Source organism: Rhincodon typus, chromosome 10, assembly GCF_021869965.1.
Source record: "Rhincodon typus isolate 14 chromosome 10, sRhiTyp1.1, whole genome shotgun sequence".
NCBI classification, from domain to species: Eukaryota; Metazoa; Chordata; class Chondrichthyes; order Orectolobiformes; family Rhincodontidae; genus Rhincodon; species Rhincodon typus.
In genome coordinates, this window is record NC_063341.1 from 75,960,228 (window position 1) to 75,986,896 (window position 26,669).

The 26,669-nt window shown below is 44.0% G+C and overlaps 1 protein-coding gene across 1 annotated transcript in view; it reads right to left on the reverse strand.

Moving 5' to 3' along the window:
- ttll7 (tubulin tyrosine ligase-like family, member 7) overlaps positions 1-26,669 on the reverse strand; it is a 179,619-nt gene that overhangs the window by 94,985 nt on the left and 57,965 nt on the right. Inside the window, exon 2 of the mRNA XM_048602248.1 lies at positions 6,470-6,638. Within this exon, the coding sequence (XP_048458205.1) occupies positions 6,470-6,497 (28 nt within the window). The 5' untranslated portion in view covers positions 6,498-6,638. The remainder of the gene's footprint in view (positions 1-6,469; positions 6,639-26,669) is intronic.

Sequence of the window (26,669 nt, forward strand, 5' to 3'; positions counted from 1 at the left end):
GCCATCGCCTCCCCCTATTGCTATGGGTCACATATAGGCCAGACTGGGTAAGGATGGCAGATTACCTTCCCCAAAGTGAAGGCATTAATGAACCCGATGGATTGTTACAATTGTTCTCAGCTGTAGCACTTCAGGCTCTGGTACCTAAAGTGTCTACCCAAGTGTACCTTTGGATTGTGAAGAAGGTTTCTACCTCTCCCAGCCTTCCTGGAAGAGAGCTCCTGACTGCCACCAGCAGGGGGCAGTGAATCTGTGGAACTCACTACCACAGAGGGCTGTGGAGGCCAAGCCATTGCGTGTATTTAAGACAGACATAGACAGGTTCTTGATTAATGAAGGGATCAAGGATCACAAGGAGAAGGCAGGAGAAGGCAGCCATGATCAAATGGTGGAGCAGGCTCGATGGGCCGAATGGCATAACTCTACTCTTAATTTCTTATGGTGTCTGGGCAAACAGAAAATTCCTCAGTTCCCCTCTATCCTTCTGCCAATAATTGTAAGTCAATGGCCCTTGGTCACTGACTTCTCTGGTAAGGAAGCTGGGACTTATCTGACCACTCTGTATGGGCGCTTTACTATTTCATCGGTGGCTCAGGGGTTAGCACTGCTGCCTCAACAGCACTAGGAGCCTGCGTTCAATTCCACCCTCAGGTGACTGTCTGTATGGAGTTTGCACATTCTCCCCGTGTCTGTGTGGGTTTCCTCTGGGTGCTCCGGTTTTCTCCCACAGTCCAAAGATGTGCAGGCTAGGTGGATTGGCCATGCTAAATTGCCCCATAGTATTCAGGGATGTGTAGATTAGGTGGGTTATAGGGGGATGGGTCTGGGTGGGTGCTCTGATGTTCAGTGTGGACTTGTTGGCCAAAAGGCCTGTCCCCACACTGTAGGGATTCTAGGAATCAAATGTCCCCTCAACCTCCCCTCTTCCAGGTAAACAATTCAAGCTTGTTTTTATTTTATTCTGTTCAGTTGAGGCATTCAGCAGGGTATTGGGATGGTTATTTGAGTGGTAGGAATTTGCTAGATTATGGGGAAAGGGTGGGAGAATGGATATAACCCAAAATTCAGAGAGACGGTAGAGACACAATGGGCTGAAGGGCCTCCTTCCGCACCATGATGATTCTCTGACCAGACAGAATCATGTGGAGCCATTAGGGGTCTCGTCTGTCAGCTGCTGGAGGGCCCACGAGAGGCCCTGTGGTGCCTCTACCTGGGAAGATCCACCAAACCACATGCCGATCATGCAGTGGTGAGGCCATCCACAGGCCTTACCCTGGAATCAGGACCCAGAAGGGGGTGGGGCAGAGGTGCGGCCCAGCGTGTGTTCCCAGCCAATCAAAGACCAGTATTACTTGCGCTCAGCAGTGCCACAGAAGAGGCGGAGGCTGCAGCTGGAAGAGTATCTCCCCCAAGGTCCAAGGATCTCAGAGGATCCCACCCCAGGGGAAAGGAATATGGAGGGTCCCGGTTGGGATCTGGATGGCACTGGCCAGGCTGGCATTTATCGCCCATCCCTAGTTTCCCAGAAGACAGGAAAGAGTCAACCACATTTCTGTGGGTCTGGAGTCACATGTAGGCCAGATTAGGTAAGGACAGCAGATTTCCTTCCCTAAAGGGGGGCATTAGTGAACCAGACAGGTTTTTTAATGATAATATTACAATCAGTCCTGATGTTTTTATTACTGAATTCAAATTTTACCATCTGCCATGATAGGATTCGAACACATGAGTCCAGGGCATTAACCTGAGCCTCCAGTCTTGTGACACTTCTATGATACCACTGTCTCTCCTATACTATCTTGCCTCACCACTAAAACTCTCCATTCTTGGCAATATCCTTGTTAATCGCCTCTGGACCCTCTCTAGATCGATCACGTCCTTCGTGTAATGTGACGACGAGACACTGCTGAGAGTCGCCGAGAATTGGAAATTCCTCCCTGAAATTGGGGTAAAAGTTGATTAACAATAATTTTAAGAGTGAGTTAAACAGGTCTGTGAGGATAAGGAACATACAAATAAAAAGTAGGGATTTGGGACTCAGCAAAGAGGCACAGGCACGATGGGCTGAATAGCCTCATTCAATGCTGTAGGTATTGACCAGTCTATGCCAACCTGTAGATCCAATAAACATGGATCACTAAGGCAAACTGTAGACTCAGTGAAATTAATCTATGGACTGCATGTCCAGAAATGATTATCAAAACAGAATCAGAGGTCACACAGTACCAGGTTATAATTCAACAGGTTTATTTGAAATCACAAATTTCGGAGCACTTTACCTGACGAAGGAGCAGCACTCGGAAAGCTTGTGATTTCAAATAAACCTGGTGGACTATAACCTGGTGTCATGTGTCTTTTGACCTTGTCCTCCCCAGTCCAACACCGGCACCTCCACATCATCTCAAAACAGAGATAGTCAATGCTTCAAATCTTTGCGTTCTGCATGGATTCTGAACCTTAGCTCCATTCATCTTGTCTTCCTCCTGTACTGTGCATTGCCAAAGATTCAAAACCTGGAAACTATAATTCAGGATAGGATTGATAGTCTGAAGGAAACAGCTGAGGAGATAGCGGAAGCATTGGTGGTGATCTTTCAGGAATCACGGGAGTCAGAAAGGGTCCCAGAGGACTGGAAAATGGTTAATATAACACCCCTGCTTAAGAAGGGAGGGAGGCAGAAGATAGGAAACTATAGGCCTGTTAGCCTGATCTCAGTCATTGGTAAGATTTTCAAATCTGTTTTTAAGGATGAGATTGCAATGTACTTGGAAGAGCATGGTAAAATAGGGCTGAGTCAGCATGGCTTCATCAAGAGGAGGTCATGCCTGACAAATCTGTTAGAATTCTTTGAGGGGGTAATCAGCAAGCTAGACAAAGAACAGACAGTGGACATGATCTATTTGGATTTCCAGAAGGCCTTTGACAAGGTGCCATACAGGAGCTGCTAAATAAGATAAGAGGCCATAGTGTTAGGGCCAAGGTACTGGCGTGGATAGAGGATTGGCTGAGTGGCAGAAGGCAGGGAGTAGGGATAAAGGGGTCTTGGTCAGGATAACAGCCAGTGACTAGTAGAGTTCAGTAAGGGTCAATGTTGGGACCACAACTATTCATGTTGTACATTAACGATTTGGATGAAGGAACTGAGGCCATTGCTACTAAATTTGCAGATGAAACAAAGGTAAGTGGAGTGACAGGTAGTACTGAGGAAGTTGGGAGGCAGCAGAATGACTTGGACAGGCTGGGAGAGTGGGCAAAGAAGTGACAGACTGAATACAATGTGAGAAAGTGTGGGCTTATGCACTTTGGTAGTAATAATAGAGGTATATTTTCTAAATGGGGAAAGGCTTTGAAAATCTGGAGTACAAAGGGACTTGGGAGTCCTAGATCAGGATTCTCTTAAGGTTAACATGCAGGTTCAGTTGGTAGTTACAAAGGCAAAGGCAATGTTGGTATTCATGTCAAGAGAATACAAGAGCAGAGATGTACCACTGATGCTGCATAAGGCTCTGGTCAGACCGCATTAGAAATATTGTGTGCAGTTTTGGGCTCCGTATCTGAGGAAGGATGTGCGTACATAGAGGGGATCCTGAGGAGGTTTGCAAGAATGATCCTAGGGATGAAGGGCTTATCATATGAGGAGCGTTTGAGGACTCTGGGTCTGTACTTGATGAAGTTTAGAAGGACGAGGCGGGATTTGATTCAAACTTACGGAATACTGAGAGGGCTGGATAGAATGGATGTTAAAAGATTTGGCAAAGATCTGTAGCTCGGGTTGTGGGGGAGGTTGTTGATTTGCTCACCGAGCTGGCTTGTTCTCGTTCAGACGTTTCATCACCATGCCTGGTGACATCATCAGTGGAGCCTCCGATGAAGCGATGTTATTCTACTCCACTTGGAATTTATACTGTCTGGTCTGTTATGGTGAGTAGTGTCATTTCCGGTTTGAATTGGTATGGGTTTATATACAGGGTCCAATTCTGCGTTTTTGTTGATTGCATTACGGGTGGGGAACCATGCCTCTAAGAATTCCCATGTGTGTCTATGTTTGGCTTGGGCTACTACGGTTACCTTGTCCCAGTTAAACTGATGGCCTTCACTGTCTGAGTGTACCAGTATTAAGGAGAGTTTGTCGTGTCCTTTTGCTGCTAGCTGATGTTCGTGTGTTCTGATGGCTAGTTTCCTTCCTGTCATCTGATGTAATGCTTGTGGCAGTTGTTGCATGGTATTTTGTAAACCATGTTGGTTCTGCATGTTGTGGGAATGGGGTCTTTAATCCTTGTGAGTATTTGTCATAGAGTGGCTGTGGGCTTGTGGGCCACCATGATTCGTGGGGGTTGTAGGGTCTTGTTGTCAGTTCTGATATGTTCCTGATGTAGGGCAGTGTGGTCAGTGTGTAAGGATGTACTGTGTCCTCTTGTCGTTGTCTATTTAGTAGGCACCTGCGATGAAGTTGCGGGGATATCTGTTCATAGCGAAGATTTTGTATAGGTGCTCTACTTCTTTCCTGCGTAATTCCAGGGTGTTGCAGTGTGGAGTGGATGTGGAGAAAATGTTTCTACTAGTAGGACAGACAAGGATCCGAGGGCACAATCCCAAACTGAAAGAATGACCCGTTAGAACTGAGATGAGGAGACCTTTCTTTAGCCAGAGGATGGGGAATGTGTGGGACTCATTGCTGCAGAGGGATTTGGAGACCAAGTCATTGAGTGCATTTAAGACAGAGATAGTTAGGTTCTTGATTAGTGAGGCGATCCAGGGTTACAGAGAGAAGACAGGAGACTGGGATTGAGAAACATATCAGCCATGATCAAATTATGGAACAGACTCAATGGGCTGAATAGCCTAATTCTGATCCCATATCTCATGGGTCTGACTGATAGGAGGATCAAATCTTATTAGCAATGGATGCGAATGCAGAATTGAAAATATAATGAAATCAGTCAGGAACTTATTGAATGGCACAGCAGGCTTGAGGGGCTGAATGGCCTTCTCCTTCTTATGGAATGCACTGTCTGGAAATGTGGCGGAGGCAGGTTCAAACTGAAGCATCCAAGAGAGACATTGGATGGTAATTGGGACAGAAATGGTGCATGGGGAAATGGGGAAATGGGGAAAAGGCAGGAGATTGGCACGAGAGGTTAGAACTAGTGCAGGCACAATGGGCTGAATGGCCTCCTACAGTGCCAAACAATGCTGTAATCCTGCTCCAAGCACTTTGGCATAACAACACTACATATGGAAAGATTTTGCATGTGTTCACAGTCCCTGACCCAGGCTTGCCTTCTCCCCATCCTAATCACTACGTGCATTCTTTTCAGCTGTTAATGTGTCTCTATCAGCTGTTATTATGGGAATTTCCTATCAATACAAGCTCCACCCCCAAACACTGGCCACAGCCCCGCTACCCTGTGCTGCTATGGTTTGCTGCCAGCAGGTGGTGGTATCGCTCCACGCTATCTTCTGGCCCACCATGAACAGGGTAGAGACAGGAGGGATAGGAAGCAGAGAATGGCTTTTCTAAATAATCCCACATCTGCTAGTAAATGTGATGTTACCAGTCCTGCCAGAAATCTGTCCTTTTTTTCTCCCCACTTAGATTCACCAGAGCACAGTCTCATCTTAAGGGGGGACAATTCTTTTGGCCTGATGTTGAGATCGAGAAATTATTGTGAATGTTCAGAATTCCCTGCCCAAGAGGTGCACCGTCCTTCAGGATAGTTACAACTGCGATAGACAGATTGGTGAACTTTTGGGTAACTGAAGGATACCAGGAGCGGTTGAAGTGAAATATCAAACATGATGGTATCACAGAATCCCTACAATGTGTAAGCAAGCCATTCAGCCCATCTAGCTCACCTAGACCCTCTAAAGAGCATCCCACCCAGACTCACCCCTTACCCTATCCCAGTAACCCTGCATTTCCCCTTAGCTAATCTATCCAGCCTGCACATCCCTGGACATTATGGATAATTTAGCATGACCAATCCACCTAATCTGCACATCTTTGGACTATGGGAGGAAACCCTTTAAGGCATAGGGAGAACATGCAAACTCCACACAGACAGTCACCCGAGAGTGGAATTGAACCCAGGTCCCTGGTGCTGTGAGGCAGCAGTCCTAACCACTGAGCCACTGAGCCACCCCCTTGAAATGGAATTCAATCATGACCAATAAGCACTGTGGCAGGACACTGTTTAATGTCCATCTCCAATTGCCTTTAAGGAGGTGATAGCAGGGCGTCTTCTTGTAATTGGCACAGTCACTACCTGATGCCAGCCAGACACTCAACCTTACCGAGAACATCAATGCACAGGGCCCTGAATGGTTTTAAAAAAAAACCCTTGCTAAAATAGGCCAGCTATGAGCTAAAAGGAGGGTCTCTGTATGTGAAGAGCTCAGTGCTGTGATGTTGCTTGGTATCTAATAAAAATGCCTCTTTTAAAATAAATGGTATGACCTTTCCACTTACCTCCATCAATCGGGAATGAAGGCATCATTCAGTTGGCAGGATGTAGTTACAGAGGCTGGAAACTCTCTCCTGGCTGTCAGGATGTTGGGCAGGGGATCCACCTGGATGATTTGTGTTTCTTTTCAGTCAGTCCATTGCAGCAGACAGAGGTGAGAACGCTGCTCAGAGTCTGTTGGAAGGAGGCAGGACACTGATTAGCGTGTATGACACAATCTCCACTCGCTGCATACAAAAGACCTCATCTCCAGGGCAGGTCGTGCTGAAAGCAGCTTGTTAAGCTACAACCACCGACAAAGGAGTGAGTGTCCTGCCCATACTCTCCATAAATTGCAATCATACATCACAATCTGCCACACAGACCTCTGAGACAGCCCCAGCGATCGCAGCAAATGAACAGCCATTCACAGTATCATAAAACAGCCCTTTCATTTTCCTCCCTCCCTCATCAATGCAGCTCTCCACCCATCGCCCCTCCCTAGTAACGCCACACATCAACTGCGAGCAAAGAAGGGACCAAATCATTTCCACAACATTGTCAGTTAAAGAAAGATGCATGCAAAGAGATAAGCTTTCCCCCTTCCTGACGGCTGTTCCCATCTTGTAATAAGTCAAGGGAAGCCTCCAGGTATCCAGCAGCAGTGCCTTCATCACACAGGGAAAGCAGCCAATCACAGTGAAGGATTCCCACTGACAGTAAGGCAGAAGGACTGAATATCCTTTGAATTTCACATACATTTTCGAAGAACAAAATCAATGATAAGATTTCACAAATCCTTACAGTGTGGAAGCAGACCTTTCAGCCCACCAAGTTCACACTGACCCTCCAAACAGCATCCCAGCCAGACCCACTGCACCCTATCCCTGTAACCTTGCATATCACCAGGCTTGGGCTGACAAGTGGCAAGTGACATTAGCGCCACACAAATGCCAGGCTGTGACCATCACCAATAAGAAACAATCTAATCACTGCCCTTTGACATTCAATGGTGTTACCATCACTGAATTCCCCACTGTCAACATCCTGGGGGTTACCATTGACCAGAAACTCAACTGGACTCACCACATTAACACAGTGGCTACAAGAGCAGGTCAGAAGCAAGGAATACTGCAGTGAGTAACTCACCTCCTGACTCCCCAAAGCCTGTCCACCTTCTACAAGGCACAAGTCAGGCGTGTGATGGAATACTCCCCACTTGCCTGGATGGGTGCAGCCCCAACAACACTCAAGAAGCTGGACACCATCCAGGACAAAGCAGCCCGTTTGATTGGCACTACATCCACAAACATCCACTCCCTCCACCACTGGCACTCAGTAGCAGCAGTGTGTACTATCTACAAGATGCACTACAGAAATTCACCAAAGATCCTCAGACAGCACCTTCCAAACCCACGACCACTTCCATTTAGAAGGACAAGGGCAGCAGATACATGGGAACACCACCACCTCCAAGTTCCCCTCCAAGTCACTCACTATCCTGCCTTGGAAATATATCGCCGTTCCTTCACTATCGCTGGGTCAACATCCTGGAATCGCCTCCCTAATGGCATTGTGGGTCAACCCACAGCAGGAGGAACGCAGCAGTTCAAGAAGGTAGCTCACCCCCACCTTCTCAAGGGGCAACTAGAAATGCTGGCCAGCCAGCGATGCCCACATCCCACAAAATGAATAGAAAAAAAAATCCCATGGCTAATCCACCTAACCTGCACATCTTTGGACTGTGGGAGGAAACAAGAGCACCGAGAGCAAAGCCATACAGACACAGGGAGAACATGCAAACTCCACACAGACAGTCACCCAAAGTGGGAATTGAACTCAGGTTCCTAGTGCTGTGAGGCAGCAGTGCTAACCACAGAGCCACTGTGTCAGTCTAATTGAATTGAGATAGAAGCTAAAACAACATTAAAAAAGTCTCTTTAAAAAAGTGTTATGCTGAAAAATGTGAAATTTTTAAATCATACCAGAGAAATTTGACGCTTCACAAAAATCAAGTTAGTGTTACATGGCCAAGGGGGTAATTTTAATGTTAATTTATAATTTATCATTATATAACATTTTCAAAAGGTTTTTACAGTGAGACTAACTATGTAAAAATGAATGTTTTCATTGTAAGGACCGCACACTGGGGATGCCTCAATAGTGCTCACTTAGCAAAAGTATCATGTCACTGGTAGAAACGTGTGAATTCCCGCATTACCCCACCCCCTCTGCTGACACCCCGAGGAACTTTCAGTTGCAGACAACTTACGTTGTTGATGAACATTGTCAATTTCATCATCATTACTGCGGCAAATTCTGAGTCAAAGAAAACAAGCCACACCAACTCAGAACAGTTTGTACTATCTTTCACCTTCTGCACAATATATTTTTATTCATTCACAGGATGAGGGCATCGCTGGCCAGGCAGCATTTATTGCCCATCCCTATTTGCCCAGAGGGCAGTTAAGAGTCAACCACATTGCTGTGGATCTGGAGTCACATGTAGGCCAGACCAGGTAAGGAAGGCAGCTTCCTTCCCAACAGGACGTTAGTGAACCAGATGGGTTTTTCCTGACAATCGGCAATGGATTCACAGTCATCATTAAACTGTTAACCCCAGATATTTATTGAATTCAAATTCCACCATCTGCTGTGGCGAGATTCGAACCCAGGTCCCCAGAATGTTATCAGGGTCTCTGGATTAACAGTACAGCAAAAATACCACTGGGCCACTGCCTCCCCAAGTGTCTTTGGAAAAGTTAGTAAGTGCCGAAAGTGTGGGGTTGGGTAAAAATCAAAATAGTGCCCCATCACTTGTTCCCACCTCAGCCACTCTCCCTCATCCTTCCCACCAGATATCCTTGTCTCTTCAATCATAAATGCTTGCCTCGTGAAATTTTAGGGACGTACATTTTGCAGATAATGTCCAAGGACATTACTAGATCTGGGATCAAGTGGATCACATTGATCCTGAATTTCTGCTAACCGAGCATCACCGCAAACAGACACATCACTGAAGCTTTTAGTCTTGCACTCATTAGGACAAATGCAAGAATGCCAAATTTCAAACAATCCACAACAATTTATATGACAGGAGGAAAGAGGAAACTGGCAAATTAACTCTGATTGGCTGAGGCATTGCCATGGAGAAAGCATCAGGCAACTACTGGCTGCCCAAGCAATTTAAAAATGCATAAACACACTGAGAACGTTAAGAGGTGACCTGATTGAAGTGTTCAAAATTATGAACAATTTTGACAGGGTAAAGAAGGATATTCTGTTTCCACTTGTTGGTTTGTCAGTAACTAGGGGTCACAGTTTCAAGACTGTCAGCAAGAGAGCTGGGAGTGAGATGAGGAGAAACTTCTTTACTCAGATAGTAGTTAGGATTTGTCATGCACTGCCTGGGAGAGCGGTGGAAGCCGATTCCATAGGAAGGTTCAAAAGAGAGCTGGATATATATGTTAAAGTGATGAATTTCAAGGACCACAGAGATAGGGCTGGAGAATGGGAGTAGTTGGGTAACTCATTCTTCAGCCAGTACAGATACAATGGGTCGAATGACCTACTTATGAACTGTATATTCTATGATTCTACAATTCTAGGTTTGAACATTTTACAAACAAAGAGTTGTGATTGGTGAAGAAAGTATTTGGCATGCTTGCTTCCATTGATCATTACACTGAGTACAGGAGTTGGGACATCATGTTGCAGCTGTAAAGGACATTGGTGGGGCTACTTTTGAAATACTGCACACAACTCTGGTTGTCCTTCCATAGGAAGGATATTATTAAACTTGAGAGGATGCAGAAAAGATTTACAAGGATGTTGCTGGGACTGGACGGTTTAAGTTATCAGGAGAGACCGAATAGGATGTAACTTTTTTCCCTGGAGCATCAGAGGCTGAGTGGTGACTATATAGAGGTTTATAAAATCATGAGGGGTCAACAATTGGGTGAATAGCCAAGGTCTTTTCCCCAGAGTGAGAAAGACAAAAACTAGAGGACATAGGTTAAAGGTGAGGGGTAACTTTTTCACGCAGAGGGTGGTGCATGTATGAAATGAGCTGCCAGAGGAATTGGTGGAACTGGTACAATTACATCATTTAAAAGGCACTTGAATGGGTACGTGAATAGAAGGGTTTAGAGGGATACGGGCCAAATGTTGCCAAATGGGACCAGATCAGATTGAGACGTCTGGTTGGCACAGAGTTGGACCGAAGAGTCTGTTCCCGTGCTGTGAGAGTCTACAGCTATTTCTATTGAATCCTCCATTAACCTTTTCTACTTTAAGGGGAACAATTGCAGCTTCTCCAGTCTCCCCACATATAACAGTCTCCTTTTGAGTAGAAACACTCGATATTGGATCAGGTTTACAGGATAGATTACAAATTCCTTCATGATTTTCCTGCATTCCTACAGCAGCCGAACAAAGAATCATCCCTGCGAAAGCTTAAGCCATAAATTACACAACAAGTTTATTAAAAAATAGCAGTGAGACAATAGCAAGAGACTCCACAGCAGTTTGTAATGATTTACAGAACTGAGTTATTCCTTCCCAAACACAGAAAGCAATTTACAAAAACATACCCTTCATTAATACTCTTAATAATAAAGTAACTGAGATCACTTAGAAACATAGAAGATAGGAGCAGGATGAGGCCATTCGGCCCTTCAAGCCTGATCCGCCATTCATCACTATCGTCCAACTCAACGGCCTAATCCTGCTTTCTCTCCATAAACTTTGATCCCATTCACCCCAAGTGCTATATCTAGCCGCCTCTTGATTACATTCAATGTTTTGGAATCAACTACTTCCTGTGGTAATGAATCCCACAGGCTCACCACTCTTTGGGTGAAGAAATGTCTCCTCATCTCCGTCCTAAATCGTCTACCCAAATCCTCAGACTGTGACCCTTCCAGATAACTTTATCTCAGGCTCTTTGACATCTCTCTTCTGAGTAGAACTTGTGAACTGGGAGTGCACTTTAAACTGGAACATATCAGGAGAATTTAGGGGAGTTGGGGCTGTATGGTATTAAAACTGGAGTCATAGTTCAGAACCACAAGCCAACAGACTGGGGACGTGGCTTCGAATATTCTAGTGATAAGGAAGAACTGTAGGAAAAGAGAGAGCCAGCCATGGATGTCTAAGGAAATAAAGGAAATTTGGTGGAATTCTTTGAGGACATTACTTGCATGGTGGACAATGGGGAACCTGTGGATGTGGTGTATCTGGATTTCCAGACAGCATTTGACAAGGTGCCACACCAAAGGCTGCTACATAAGATAAAGTTGCACGGTATTACAGGTAATGTATTGGCATGGATAGAGGATTGGTTGACCAGTAGAAAGCAAAGAGTAGGGGTAAATGGGTGTTTTTCTGGTTGGCGGTCAGTGGCTAGTGGTGTGCCTCAGGGATCAGTGTTGGGACCGCAATTGTTTACAATTTACATAGATGATTTGGAGTTGGGGACTAAGTGTGGTGTGTCAAAATTTGCAGATGAACTAAGGTGAGTGGTAGAGCAAAGTCTGCAGAGGGATATAGATAGTCTAAGTGAGCGGCAAAGGTCTGGCAGGTGGGGTACAATGTTGATCAGTGTGAGGTCATCTATTTTGGTAGGAATAGCAGCAAAATGGACTATGTTTTATATGGTAAAAAATTGCAGCACGCTGCTGTGCAGAGGGACCTGGGTGTCCTTGTGCATGAATCGCTGAAGGTGGGATTGCAGGTGCAGCAGGTGATTAAAAAGGCAAATGGAATTTTGTCTGCCATTGCTAGAGGGATGGAGTTTAAAAACAGGGAGGCTATGCTGCAGCTGTATAGAGTCCTGGTGAGGCCACACCTGGACTACTGTGTGCAGTTTTGGTCTCCTTACTTGAGAAGAGATATACTAGCACTGGAGGGGGTGCAGAGGAGATTCATTCAGTTGATTCCAGAGTTGAGAGGGTTGGATTATGAGCAGAGACTGAGTAGACTGGGATTATACTCATTGGAATTCAGAAGAATGAGGGGAGATCTTATAGAAACATATAAGATTATGAAGGGAATAGATAAGGTGGAGGCAGGGAGGTTGTTTCCGCTAGCAGGTGAAACTAGGACTAGAGGGCATAGCCTCAAAATAAAGGGAAGCAGATGTAGGACTGAGGTCAGGAGGAACTTCTTCACCCAAAGGGTTGTGAATCTGTGGAATTCCCTGCCCTGTGAAGCGGTTGAAGCTACCTCACTGAATGTGTTTAAGGCAAGGCTAAATAAATTTTTGAACAGTAAAGGAATTAAGGGTTATGGTGAGTGGGCGGGTAAGTGGAGTTGAGTCTCAAAAAGATCAGCCATGATCTTATTAAATGGCAGGGCAGGCTCGAGGGGCCAGATGGCCTACTCCTGCTCCTAGTTCTTATGTTCTTATGTTGAATCCCACCACAGTAGATGGGAGAATTTGAACTCAATAAAAATCTAGAATTAAGAATCTAGTGATGACCGTGAACCCATTATTGATTGTCAGGAAAAACCCATCTGGTTCACTAAGTCCTTCAGGGAAGGAAACTGCCATCCCTACCTGGTCTGGCCTACATGTGACTCCAGTCCCACTGCAATGTGGTTAACTCTTAACTGCCCTCTGGGCTATTAGGGATGGGCAATAAATGATGGCCCAGACAATGTTGCCCACATCCTGTGAACGAACAAAAAAAAAAAATCGCATGGCGATAGGGAACTAGCGATTGAAAGGAGACCATTTTGATGACTCTTCCAAGGAACCAGCACTGGCACAAAGGGCTGAATGGTCTCCTCTTTTTAAAAATTCATTCACAGAATGTAGGCATTGCTAGCTTGGCAAGCATTTATTGCCCATCCCTAATTGCCACAAAGGGCAGATCAGATTTAATGACATTACTGCGGGCTTGGAGTCACATGTAGGTCAGACCAGGTCAGATCATATTTCTCTCCTTAAAAGACATTAGTGAACCAAGTGGAATTTTACAACAATTGGCCAGGGTTTCATGGTCATCATTAGACTCTTAATCCAGACTTTTTTTTTAAAATTGATTTCAAATTCTGCTATTTTCCAACTGGGGTCCCTGGAACAATACCTGGATCCCTGAATGAACAGTCTAGCAGTAATACCTCAAGGCCATTCACTTTAATTGCTACTAATTCATTCAATGGCTCTTACCAAGCTGGGATTTCCCTTGAGGTTTCATTGGGGGCAGAGGAAACTATTGAAAGATCAAAACATGAGGACAACCAGTCATTTTATTCTCCATTTATGAAGCAGTAAGAATCTTTCATGTTTTCAATATGATGTTGCTTCTCCATTGGTTGGCTTTGACTTATCAGAGATTGTATTTCTCAAGGTACTCTTTCTGTGTATCACCATTATTTATTCTTATCTCTTGTGCATCCTCTATGTTAACCACTTCACCACTGGCATGTATTCTTTCAGCTGCCAATTGGCCCCATTCCCCCAGTAAACCTCTTCCCCTCTCTAACAACGTCAAACATTGGAGAAAGAGTTGGCCAAATGGCCCCTTTAACCAGCTTTCTCATTCAGTTCTACCTTATTTCTACTTTCCTGCACTATCCACATATTCTTCGATTTCACTGGTGCACAAAGATCTGACAGCCTCTCCTCCTTTCATATGTTGCTTCAACCCTACGTCTTTACCCAACCCTGGGGTCATCTGTCCTAATATCTCCTCATGTGGCTTGGTGTCAAACGCCTGCTTGATGACTTGCTACAACTTTTATGAAGCAAGATTTTCCACGTGAATAAAAAACATGAGAATGGGAGTGGGGGTTATAACATCTCATAGAAACCTATAAAATTCTAACAGGTCCAGACAGTGTAAACACTGGAAGGATTTTCCCGATGACTGGGGAGTCCAGAGCCAGGGTCACAGTCTAAGGATAGAGGATGAGGGGAAATGTGTTCACCCAGAGAGTGGTGAACCTGCCATAGAAAACAGTTTCAAAAGGAGTTAGATAAAGCTCTTAAGGCTAAAGGGATCAAAGGGTATGGGAATAAGCAGGAACAGGAGAATGAATTGGGTGATCAGCCATGATCATATTGGATGGTGGAGCAGGCTCAAAGGGCCGAATGGCCTAAATCTGCTCCTATTTTTTATGCTCTTTGCTTCTGTGTTTGACTTCATAAGCCGTTGTGCTTTGGATATACTGTACTATACATTCACTTATATATACATACATCTACATATATATCCACTTTGGATATAATACAAATAGACATCTTTGAATAGATTCTTAAAAATGTATCCCTCAAAAACAAAATCAAATGAAGCGGCCAATCAAATGTAATACATTAAACTTCATACAGGTAGTTCTCCTATAACACCATAGTTGCGTTCTTGTGCATCCTCGCGCTATAGAAAATCGCACTACAGAAAATCGCCATAGAAAATTGCATTATAGGGAAATCGCCATAGAAAATTGCATTATAGGGAAATCGCTATAGAAAATCGCTATACTGTACAGTAGAAAATTTGCATTATCCAAACAGCGTCCACTATAGATCAATCGCTTTACAGCCAATTCGCGTTAACGAAACACGTGTTATAGCAGAAATACCTGTATGTTCATATTATTCCCATGGGCATGTAGAGTACCTGCAATGAAGGTGACCACCCACTGGATTGTGATCAGGAACCCATCTATTTAAAAGGCAAGCTAGACTGCAATCCACTTAGCACTTCACTGCAATGTCCTTTCCCCATAATGGACCATTCACAGTGTCCAGCAACCAGCGAATGAGCGCTATTAGGACAAATGATTTTGCAATTAAGGAACATAGAGGCATTTAGATGCCAATTAGTCCCTCGAGCCTGCTTCGCCAATCAATGAAATTATGCCTGATGTCCAACTCAAATTTCCACAATTTGTTCCATACCTCTTAGGTCTGACAAACATCTATCAATCTCAGTTTGAAAATCTACCATTGATATGGCATCAAGTTCAAAAGGATTTCCAAATTGCTAACAGCTTTTGCATGCTTCTTCATCTTAGTTTTGCTCCTGAACTGTCGATTGTTTAGATGATGCTTCCTTGCCCCAGACTCTCCAAGCAGCAAAAAGAGTTTGTTTCTCTCTCTCTGTTCCCCTTCATATCTGGGAACATTAATCAGATTGCCTCTTAACCTTATAGGTTTTAGAGACTCCCACCTCATTTTTATTAAAAAGAAATAAAAAATATTGCTCAAAACCCTCAGCATGTCTGACAGCAATGTGCGGACAGAGACATGGAATTAATAATTTGGGCTGAGATACCCTTGTAACCTTTTGAAAACCAGCTATAACTCTGGTAATTCCACACTGCACTCCCTTCAAGGTCTGTATCTATATGGGTCAACAAAGGAGGTGGTGACCCATGTACTATTCAAAGTGACTCAGGATGTGATCTAACAGGCCTCTTGATAATACAAACCAGTGAAGCCGTGATCTCATGAATGAACTTTTTTAAAAATGGATTAAAAACCTTGAGCTCCTTATCTTCAAATCCTCTGGATAGCTCTATGTTCATTCAAATTTATAAAAATGAAAGGTGATCTCATTGATAATTACAAAATTCTTCACAGCTAGACAGAGTGGGGACAGAGAGGACAGCTCCCTTGGTTAGGGCAAGGTTTAGAACCAGGCAACAAAGTCTCAGGTGAAGGGATGGACCATTTAGGACTGAGATGGACCATTTAGGACTGAGATGAGGAGGAATTTTTTCACTCAACGGGTGATATAACTTTGGAAGTGTGATGCTCAGTCATCGAGTATGTTCAAGACAGAGATTGGTATGTTGCTAGTAAAAAATGACATCAACGGACACGGGGATAGCACGGGGACAATGCCATTGAGGTAGATGATCAGCCACAATCTAGAATAATGCAGCAAGCTCAAGGAACTAAATGACCTACTCCTGCTCCAAGGTTCTCATGTTCTTCGCCTGTCAAGTCTGCTTCACTATTCAATATGTTCATGGCTGATTATCCAACTCAATCCCCTGTTCCTCCTATCACCCCATACCCTTTGAGCCCTTCAGCCCCAAGAACTATATCTATCTCCTTATAGTCATAGGGTCATAGAGTTGTACAGCATGGAAAAAGACCCTTTGGTCCAACTCATCCATGCTGACCAGATATCCCAATTAATCTGGTCCCATTTGCCAGCATTTGGCACATATCCCCCTTAACCGTTCGTATTCATATACCCATCCAGATGCCTTTCAAATGTAATTTTACTAGCCTCCACCACTTCCTCTGGCAGTTCATTCCATTCACACGCCATCCTCTGTGTGAAAGAAGTTGCTCCTTAGGTCTCTTTTCCCTTCTCTCACCTCAAACCTATGCCCTCTAGTTTTGGACTCCCCCACCCTGGGGAAAAGACCTTTACTATTCACTCTATCCCTGGCCCTCATGATTTTATAAACCTCTATAAGGTCACCCTTCTGCCTCCAAAGCTCCAGGGAAAATAGCCCCAGCCTATTCAGCCTCTCCCTATAGCTTAAACTTTCCAACCCTGGCAACATCCATGTAAATCTTTTCTGAACTCTTTCAAATTTCACAACATCCTTCCAACAGCAGGGAGACCAGAACTGAATGCAGTATTCCAAATGTGGTCTAACTAATATCCTGCACGCCACAACATGACCTCCCAACTGCTATACTCAATGCACTGATCAATAAAGGCTTCTTGAAAACATTCACTGTTTTGGCCTCAACCACTTTGTGTGGCAGGGAGTTCCATAGGTTCCCCACAGTCTGGATGAAGACATTTCTCCTCAATTCATTCCCAAATGGTCTACCCTGTACCGTTAGACAGTGACCCCTGGTTCCAGACTGCCAGAAACATCCTTTCGATATTCACCCTATCTAGTTTCTGACAATATTCAGCACATGATAACGTGGGCCAAGAAATGCAGGTCAGACAACGGCCTAATGAATCATGGCCAACTGAATAATTAGAGCAAACTGATCCGGTCTCAACAATCTCTGAGATTCTAATGATCTATTTACCAGAACTGACAAGTATTCTGAGACAGGTCACAGACATGAAGTGCTCACTCCGTTTCCCGCTCGACAGAGCTGCTGAGCATTTCCAGCTCTTTCTGGTCCCATTTCATCAAGGGAGAATGGTATTAATGTGGAAAATGATAAACAGACTGTGGCAGGAAGGATCATAAGGTACAAATCTAAGAGGAAATGTCAATAGAGAATGCTGGAGCTAACAAAGTAATAAAAAGACAAAAATAAAGGCTTTTTATCTGATTGCATGTAGCATGAGAAACAAAGCAGATGAACCAAGGGCTCAATTAAAAATAAATAAGGATGATCTGATAGCCATTACAACAACATGACAGCAGGATGACAGGGATTTGGACATTTCAGATGGACCAGAAGCTAGGCTCTATTAATTAATATTAGTGTATCATAAAAACCCTAAAGTGTGGAAGCAGGCCATATGGCCCATCAAGTCCATACCACCCCTCGAAAGAACATCACACCCAGACCCATCCCCCGACCCTATCCCTATAACCCCGCATTTCTCATGGCTAATCCACCTAAGTCTGCACATCCCTGGACACTACAGGCAATTTCCCATGGCCAATCCACCTAAGATGCACATCTTTGGACGGTGGGAGGAGACCAGAGCACACAGAGGAAACCCTTGTAGACACAAGGAGAATGTGCAAACTCCACATCCGAGGGTGGAATTGAACCCAGGCCCATAGCCCTATGAGGCAGTAGTGCTAACCACTGAGCCAATGTATCATAGCAGAGAGGCACGGCCAAAGTTTAGGAAAGCAGATTTGGGTAAAGATGAGAAACAATACAAGCAAGAAGTAATTGGTGGGGGTGGTATACAAACCCCTGGCCCCAACAACAGCCCCATGGTGGGGCAGATCAGGTAAGAAATAATGAGAGCTTGTCAGAAAGGTTCGGGGGTTTTAATTTTATTAAAGACTAGAGAAATCTTATGGTCTAAGACAGCCCAGATGAAGAATTCATGGAAGATAATCAGGCTAGTCTTTAGCCCAGTTGGAGGCAACCAGAGACCAGGCTTTGCCAGACCAGGCATTAGGCACTGAGATAACATCAATAATGACCTTATAGCAAAAAAACCCTAAGTAGCAATGATCATAATATGTTTGCATTTCACATTCAGTTTGAGGGGAGAACAGTGAGTCTAAGACTAGTACTTTAAACTTAATTAAAGGCAATTATGAGGGCATGAAAACAAAACCAGCCAGAATGAAGCAACAAATTAGGGATAGGTCAATGCCAATGCAATTGCAAACATTTAAGGGAATATTTTTGAATGCACATAATAGGTTATATTCCAAAAAGAAAACAAATCCAATTTGTGGTTCAAATTAAAGACATTATAAAACTTAAATAAGTAGAGGAAACTAGTAACATTCTAGAAATAGCTGTAACTCAGGAAAGGGAAGGGTGGGAGGAACTCAAGAAGGTTATAATCACCAGGGCAGTGATGCTGAATGACTAACTAGAGCTGCAAACTGACAAGTCCTCAGCTCCTGATGGACTTCATCCTAGAAACTTAAAGGAGCTGGCTAGTGAGATAGCTGATGAGTTGTTTTTAATTTTCCAACATTCCCTGGATTCTGGGAATGTTCCATTAGATTGTAAAATAGGGAAAGCAACTTTTATTTTTTAAAAAGAGAGTGAGACTAAACGCAGGACACTACAGGCCAATTAAGATAAAATAAGTCTTTGGGAAAATAATAGAGGAACTATTTTTATAAAAGTTATGGCAGGCCCCTTAGAAAAATTCAGAGTAATCAGGCGGAGGACATAAGAAGACTACATAAGGATGAAGAACATGTAGATTCCCAATACAAATTGATTTTGCTATTGTCCTAAGCATAGCTAGCTCAGGTAAGAACATTGTTTCAGAGATAGTAGGAACTCCAGATGCTGGAGAATCTGAGATAACAAGGTGTAGAGCTGGATGAACACAGCAGGCCAAGCAGCATCAGAGGAGCAGGAAGGCTGACGTTTCGGGCCTAGAACATAGAACATAGAACATTACAGCGCAGTACAGGCCCTTCGGCCCTCGATGTTGCGCCGACCTGTGAAACCAATCTGAAGCCCATCTAACCTAAACTATTCCATTATCATCCATATGTTTATCCAATGACCATTTAAATGCCCTTAAAGTGGGCGAGTCTACTATTTTTGCAGGCAGGGCATTCCACGCCCTTACTTCTTCAGAAGGGTTAGGGTTAGGGTTAGGGTTAGACCCTTCAGAAGGGTCTAGGCCCGAAACGTCAGCTTTCCTGCTCCTCTGATGCTGCTTGGCCTGCTGTGTTCATCCAGCTGTACACCTTGTTATCTCAGGTAAAAACATTCCTGGTTCTAATATTCTCTCCTTCTAAAGCTATAAATATCTAAATCTTTTTCCCTTTCTCTTCTCAGTGTGGGAAACCCTAGATATTCAACTTAGAAATCATTCAGCGAAAAACTGTTTTTGTCAAAACAAAAACAGAAGTTGCTGGAAAAGCTCAGCGGGTCTGGCAGCGTCTGTGACAAGAAAATCAGAGTTAATATTTCGGGTCTGGTGACCCTTCCTCAGAACTGATAGTAGCTGGGAAAATGCTGGGAGAGAGAAGAGCGGTCGGATAGGCACAGTTGATAACGATCAGGCTAGGAGGGTGAATAGCTGTTAATGGGGACTGTTAGTGACTGACAATAGGTAGTGTGTAATGGCAGGCTATGTGATAACAAGGCCTGGTGTGTGGGGAAGGGAGCTAGGACATGGGAAGGTTTACGCCCTAAAATTATTGAACTCGATATTGAGTACAGAGGGCTGCAGGGTCCCCAAGCGGAGAATGAGGTGTTGTTCTTCCAAATTGTGTTGAGCTTTGCTGGAACACTGCAGCAAGCCAGAGACAGAGATGTTGGTCTGGGAACAGGGTGATGTGTTAAAGTCACAGGCAACAGGTAGCACAGGGTCTTTTTTGCGAACAGAACATAGATGCCCTGTCAAGCGGTCACCCAGTCTATGTTTCTTTTCCCCAATGTAGAGGAGACCACAGTGTGAGCAGCGAATGCAGTAGGTTCTGGGAAGTGCAGGTGAAGTGTTGCCCTCTGGAACCTTCCTCCCCTCCTCTTCCCCCTGACTCCATCCCCTCCTCCAACCCAATCCCCTGTCGGGTATTCACCATCCCTCCTAACCTCCTGCTCTCCGATACTGAACGTTCTGTGCTCAGCAAAGCCCTTAGCTTTATTCCTCTGCGTCCCCACGTTTGCTGACAGAATTCCAAGTGAACTCTACTGGAAAGAGATATTTTTCTGCAGTGAGATTGCTTTCAACTTAGAAAGACTTGCTTGAAACACAACCACCCACATAATCTATTCTATCTTCTAATTGACCTTTTCCTCTTGTTTCTCTCCCAGACAGTCTGGGCACATGATCATTCCTGAAAGCTTGCTGCTTTTTACAGGTTATTGTTTCCCCAGAAGTATCTAGTTCCTATTCTAGTTCTGATACCCCAGCATAAAAAAAATGGGAATTTCTTTCCACCCTCCCAAACATAAATGGGCATCATAGAAGCAACAACCTGATATAGTAATTCTCAATTAATCATATCTTACAATGTCCAAGCACCACCATCTCCAACCTTGGGTATATGTTCTGTTACACTTGCAGGAAAGACCTACCAAAGGCCATGGTACAGTGCTATACAGTTGGGAGACAGCTTCCCTGGGAGCCCTCAATATTGACTCCAGACTCCATGAAGTCTCATAGGATCACGTCAAACATGGGTAAAGAAGCTTCCTGCTGATCACCAACACCTACCCCTCCACCTCGGCTGATGAATCCATTCTCCTCCATGTGGATGCCACTTGGAAGAAGCACTGAATGTGGCAAGAGAACTGAACACACCTGGAGTAGGGGACTTCACTGCCAACCACTAAGTGTGGTTTGGCACCACCACATAATGATTGAGCTGGTCCATCTTAAAATTCATAGCTTCTAGACTGAGTCAACAGCAGGTAGTAAAGAAACCAAAAAGAAGGAAAAGCCTACTAGGCCTTTTCCTCAGCAGTATACCTCTTGCAGATGCATCTGTACATGGCATCACAATTATAATAAAATAAACCAAAGAACTGTGGATGCTGGAGATTTGAAACAAAAACAAATTGGTGGAGAAACTCAGCAGGTCTGGCAGCATCTGTAGAGACAAAGCACAGTTAACATTTCAAATCCAGTGACCCTAACTCAAAACAAATAGGTCAACCCCACTGCAAAGTCCTTGAGACCAAGTCCTGTCTATACATGAAGCATACCATCCATTGTGTTTTGTGGCGCTATCATGGTGTGAACAGATCTAGCAACTCAAAATAGGGCATCCATGAGGTGGCGTGGGACATCAACAAGAGCAGAATTGTTTCCACCAATAATCTACAACCTCACAGCCCAGCATATCCCTCACTTTACCACTGCCATCAAGCCAATGGATCAATCCTGGTTCAATAAAGTGTGCAGGAGCAAAACCAGGCATTCCTGAAGCTGAGGTGCCAACACAGTGAGACTCCAGTGCAGCACATTATGCATGCTAAACAGCAGAAACAGCATGCCATAGACAGAGCTAAACAATTTCACAACCAACAAATCAAATCAAATCAAATCTACCAAATTTCTACCAAATCCAATCATGACAGACAGTGAAACAACTAACTAAAGGAACAGACCTCACAATATCTGTGGTGTGAATGTTCCATCTCCTGATGTCCAATTGAACCTTGCATCGAGTCAAGAGGAACTCTAAGCATCCTGGAAGGGTGTTGGCATCAGGCAGACTAAGCAGCCAATCACACTGAATTCTCACAGAAAGCAAACCAGGAAGTGTAAAGCAGCAATTACATTTCACATTTTAATCATTTTACAGAAAGTAACATATGGATTTGGCCATGCACATGTGATTAAGATATAAAAATGAAACATTATAAATAAACTTTTAAAAAATATTATCCTAAAAAAAACTAGAATTATGCTTATAAAAGAGAGAAAGATGAGATTTCATGGAAGATTAGATTTTCACAGCCAGAGGGGTTGTTCATAACTAATAAAGATAGAACTGTTTAAAATCCAATGGCATTTCATTCAAAAATATGTTTCATTAATGAGCTTCTACAATGGGACTAATAGCATGTTGGGTCCAATGGACCCTTCCTCAGAACTGAATCACTCCTCCTTAATACCTTGTTTCAAACCTGCTGTTATCTCATCTTGAAATTTTGTTTCCTATACTTCCACACACACACTCTCTCTCTCTGTGTCTCTTTCCCACTTCTCCAACTATTATCCAGGTATCTCCCTAAATTATAATAACACCCAGTACACAGTTTTGGGCTTTGTTTGTTATCAATTAAGGCAGTTTGATTCATAACATAATTGGCTCCATTCAGTTGTATTTTGATAGTCTACATTCAAACTGTGTTGGATACTGAAGAACATGAAATCTGAAACTTCAGAATGATAACGATCTTTCACTTGTTCGATTCCTTAATGATCCACTGGCACATGAACCTAACTAAAATACCAGCTGTGTCCCAGCTAGTCATATTCCTGCCTCTGAGTCATACCATTCAGATTTCAAATCCCACTCCATCATTTGATCACAAAAACCAAGGCTGACATTTTTTTTCCACTTGTGGGACGTATGCATTGTTAGCTTCTTAGGGCTGAAGGAATCAAAGGTTATGGGGAGAAAGTGGGAACAGGGGACTGAGTTGGCTGATCAGCCATGATCCTATTTAATGGTGGAACAGGCTCAAAGGGCTGAGTGGCCTATTTCTCTCCTATTTTTTCCAGGTTTCTATTTTACCCGTGATCCTTAAACACTCACTGCATCAGAAACACTTTGATAAAAACCATTGTTCATTCTTAAGTGGGAAACTTGGATATATTGAGGTACAAATTAAAGGGGAAATTATTAATTTAAACCCATTATTTTCGCATTCACAACAAATTATAGAGTCAGAGCATGTTGGGAGCACAGAAATAGGCCATTCAGCTTATCCCACTCTCCTGCCCTTTCTCCATTACCCTCTCAAAGTATTTACTTAAGGCTCATCCGAACATCAGGACTCCACCTGCCTTCACCACACTCTCAGACAGTTTACTCCAGTTCCTAACCACTCACTGTGTATCTTGGCCAATACCAGATTGCAGAGCAGGCCTGAGGCTAGGATGCCTGCAACGAGTAACTCACCTCCCTTCTCCACAAAGGCATGGGTACAGTGTAATGGACTACTCCCCATTGCCTGGCTGGGTGTGGCTCCAATAAAACTCAAGATGCTCAATGCCATCCAGGACAAAGCAACCCCCACTTGATTGCCACCACATCTGCCAGCTTCAACATCCACCCCTTAGCTGTTAATGCTCAGTGGAAGCAATGTGCATTACCTACAATGTGCACTGTTACAACTCACCAAGCCTCATTAGACAGCACCGTCTAAACCTGCGACTCTAGCACATAGCAGGTACCTGAGAACCTGCAAGTTCCCCTTAAAGTCACTCCTGGAAATATATCGCCATTCCTTCACTTCTAAATAGCGAAACCACGCACCCCCCACATCCTACTCCCCCCACTCCCCAACAGCATTGAGGGTGCCCCTACACCACACAGACTGCAGCTCACCACCACCTTCTCCGGGGCAACTGGGGATGGGTGATGTCCTTCTCAGCAGTTCCCACATTCGGCAAAAGAACAGAAGAAACTCCAAGGCAGTGCTGCACTGTCGGAGCTGATGTTCTCCATGTAAAGGCATTAAGCAGAGCATCATTTTATCCTTAAGCTGACGGCGTTAGTGATTTGTAAAACAGTGGATTTACTGCCTTCTTGAACCATTCTTGCTGCCTCACCCGACATCACCAAAGATAAACCAGATTAGCTGTTCATACATTGCACACTGTTAATGAACACAGAAAGCATTGACTCCATAACAACAATTATTTCACTTTTAAAGGAGGAACTGTGAGAGATCTGAACACTTCTTTTCCCTCCAGATTACAGAAGTTACTCTGGAGCACATGGATTTGCTATTCCCTTACAGGTGGAGTCAAGCTACGTTACTGAACGAATAATCCAGAGGCCCAGGCTGGTTCTTCGGGCATACAGTTCAAATCCCACCATAAATTTAAATTTCAATGAATAAAGCTAGCCTGGTCACCATGAAACAATGGTTGTAAAAACTTTAGGGGGGGAAATTTGCCATCTTTATTCAGTCTGGGCAACATGTGACTTCAGACCCACAGTAATGTGTAAAATGTCCTCTGAAACGGCCCAGCAAGCCACTCAGTTGAAGGGCAATTAGGGATGGGCAACAAATGATGGCCTTGCCAGCAAATGCACAGCCTATTGAAAAAAGATCCAATAGCCTTAAACAAACTAAATAATGATATAATTTCCAAACATCTGACTTACAAACATTGTACTTATGAACACAATCCCATATAGGGGTGTAACTTTAAGGGCTCGACATAGGAACATTTCCTGTGCTTACGAACAGCTGCTTTACAATGTCCTCAGTCAGACTCCTGAATGGAACCAAGCGACTGCCTATATAGAATTTCAATTCTTTACTCTAACTTACCATAATAAAGTGAACAGCAGCATTAACGATGGTTCACTGCTAAAGTCCCATCGAGTTAGGAGATGTCTATTGTGCTGAGTGCAGCAGACAGGACTCAGATTCAGTGACAAATGCTTATTAAATACCACTTCAAATTGGAAGCTCTCAATTCTCTGCTGCCATGAATAGTCCATGACGTTGGGTTACTGAAGGCTAAAGATCCTGACCTCCCACAAATAGTCTCTGGTGCTGTTTATTTCAGAGGGTGTGGCAGTTATAGTGTGAGTAATCTTAAAATAAGGGACAGTAATGATACTTTGAAGAGTTTTGACAGAGAAATTCAGCAAAAACTGCTTCCACTGGCAAAGCATTGAGTCACCAGAAGAGATCCACCAACCCAGAGGGATAAGGTAGCACAGAGGGAGGCTATTTATCTCAATGGTTCTAGTTGCTGAGGGACCGTTTTGCAGAACACCTACATTCCGCCCACAAAAAAGACCCTGAGCTACCTGTAGCCTGCCACTTCAACACACCACCCTGTTCCCTGGCCAACATCTCTGTCTCAGGCTTGCTGCAGTGTTCCAGCGAAGCTCAGCGCAGGCTGGAAGAACAACACCTCATTTTCTGCTTGGGAACCCTACAGCCTTCTGGACTCAATGTCGAGTTCAACAACTTTAGGTCTTGAGACGTGTTCTCCAATGTCTTTACCCCAAGCCCCATACACCAGGCCTTGTTATCTCATGATCTGCTATTACACGCTACTCATTGTTAGCCAATAATAGTCCCCATTAGCGGCCACTCATTCTCCTATGCTGAACGTTATCCACTCGTTGTCTGTCCAACTGCTCTTCTCTCTCTTTGGGCCCTATCCCCACCTATCATTTACTCCTTGCCCCCTTTGTCCCACCTTATCTTCTACATATAAACTGACATTTTCCTAGCTACCATCAGTTCTGAAGACAGGTCACTAGACTCAAAATATCAATCCTGATTTCTCTCCACAGATGCTGCCAGACCTGCTGAGTTTTTCCAGCAATTTCTGTTTTCGTACCTAGTTGCTAGATCTTTTTGAAGTGTTGGATATTGAGGCCCCTTAAAAACTGAATTTTCCTTTATTTACTGTGCAGCATGAGATTTCATTCAACAGCTGTTACAGCAGCAAATAACTTTCCAAAATTCTAGCATATGGAAACAAAGGGAAAAATTACAAGCAACACGGAGGTCATGATGCCTATTGAACAATTTATCTGGTGCCAAATAATTCTTTTCGAAAACAAGAAGCTTTTGTCCTAGAAGTAATGATCAACGAAGCCTCAGATGGAGATAGGCGAGGGGACAATGGTCACCTGACATCATGTGTAGCTGGACCATAACCATTTGCCAAGGGGTGTTGGACAGGTGATTGACATTGCATTGCTGGCCAGCCCCCAGAATAAGGCATATTAACATAGACAGGAAGGGAGGGAGGGTCAAGAAGACCCAGGGAGACAGGCCATACCATTTCATTGGGGGAAGAACAAAGACTGTTGGTACTGAGATAAAAAGGTGTAGAGCTGGATGAACACAGCAGGCCAAGCAGCATCATAGGAGCAGGAAGGCTGATGTTTCAGGCCTAGACC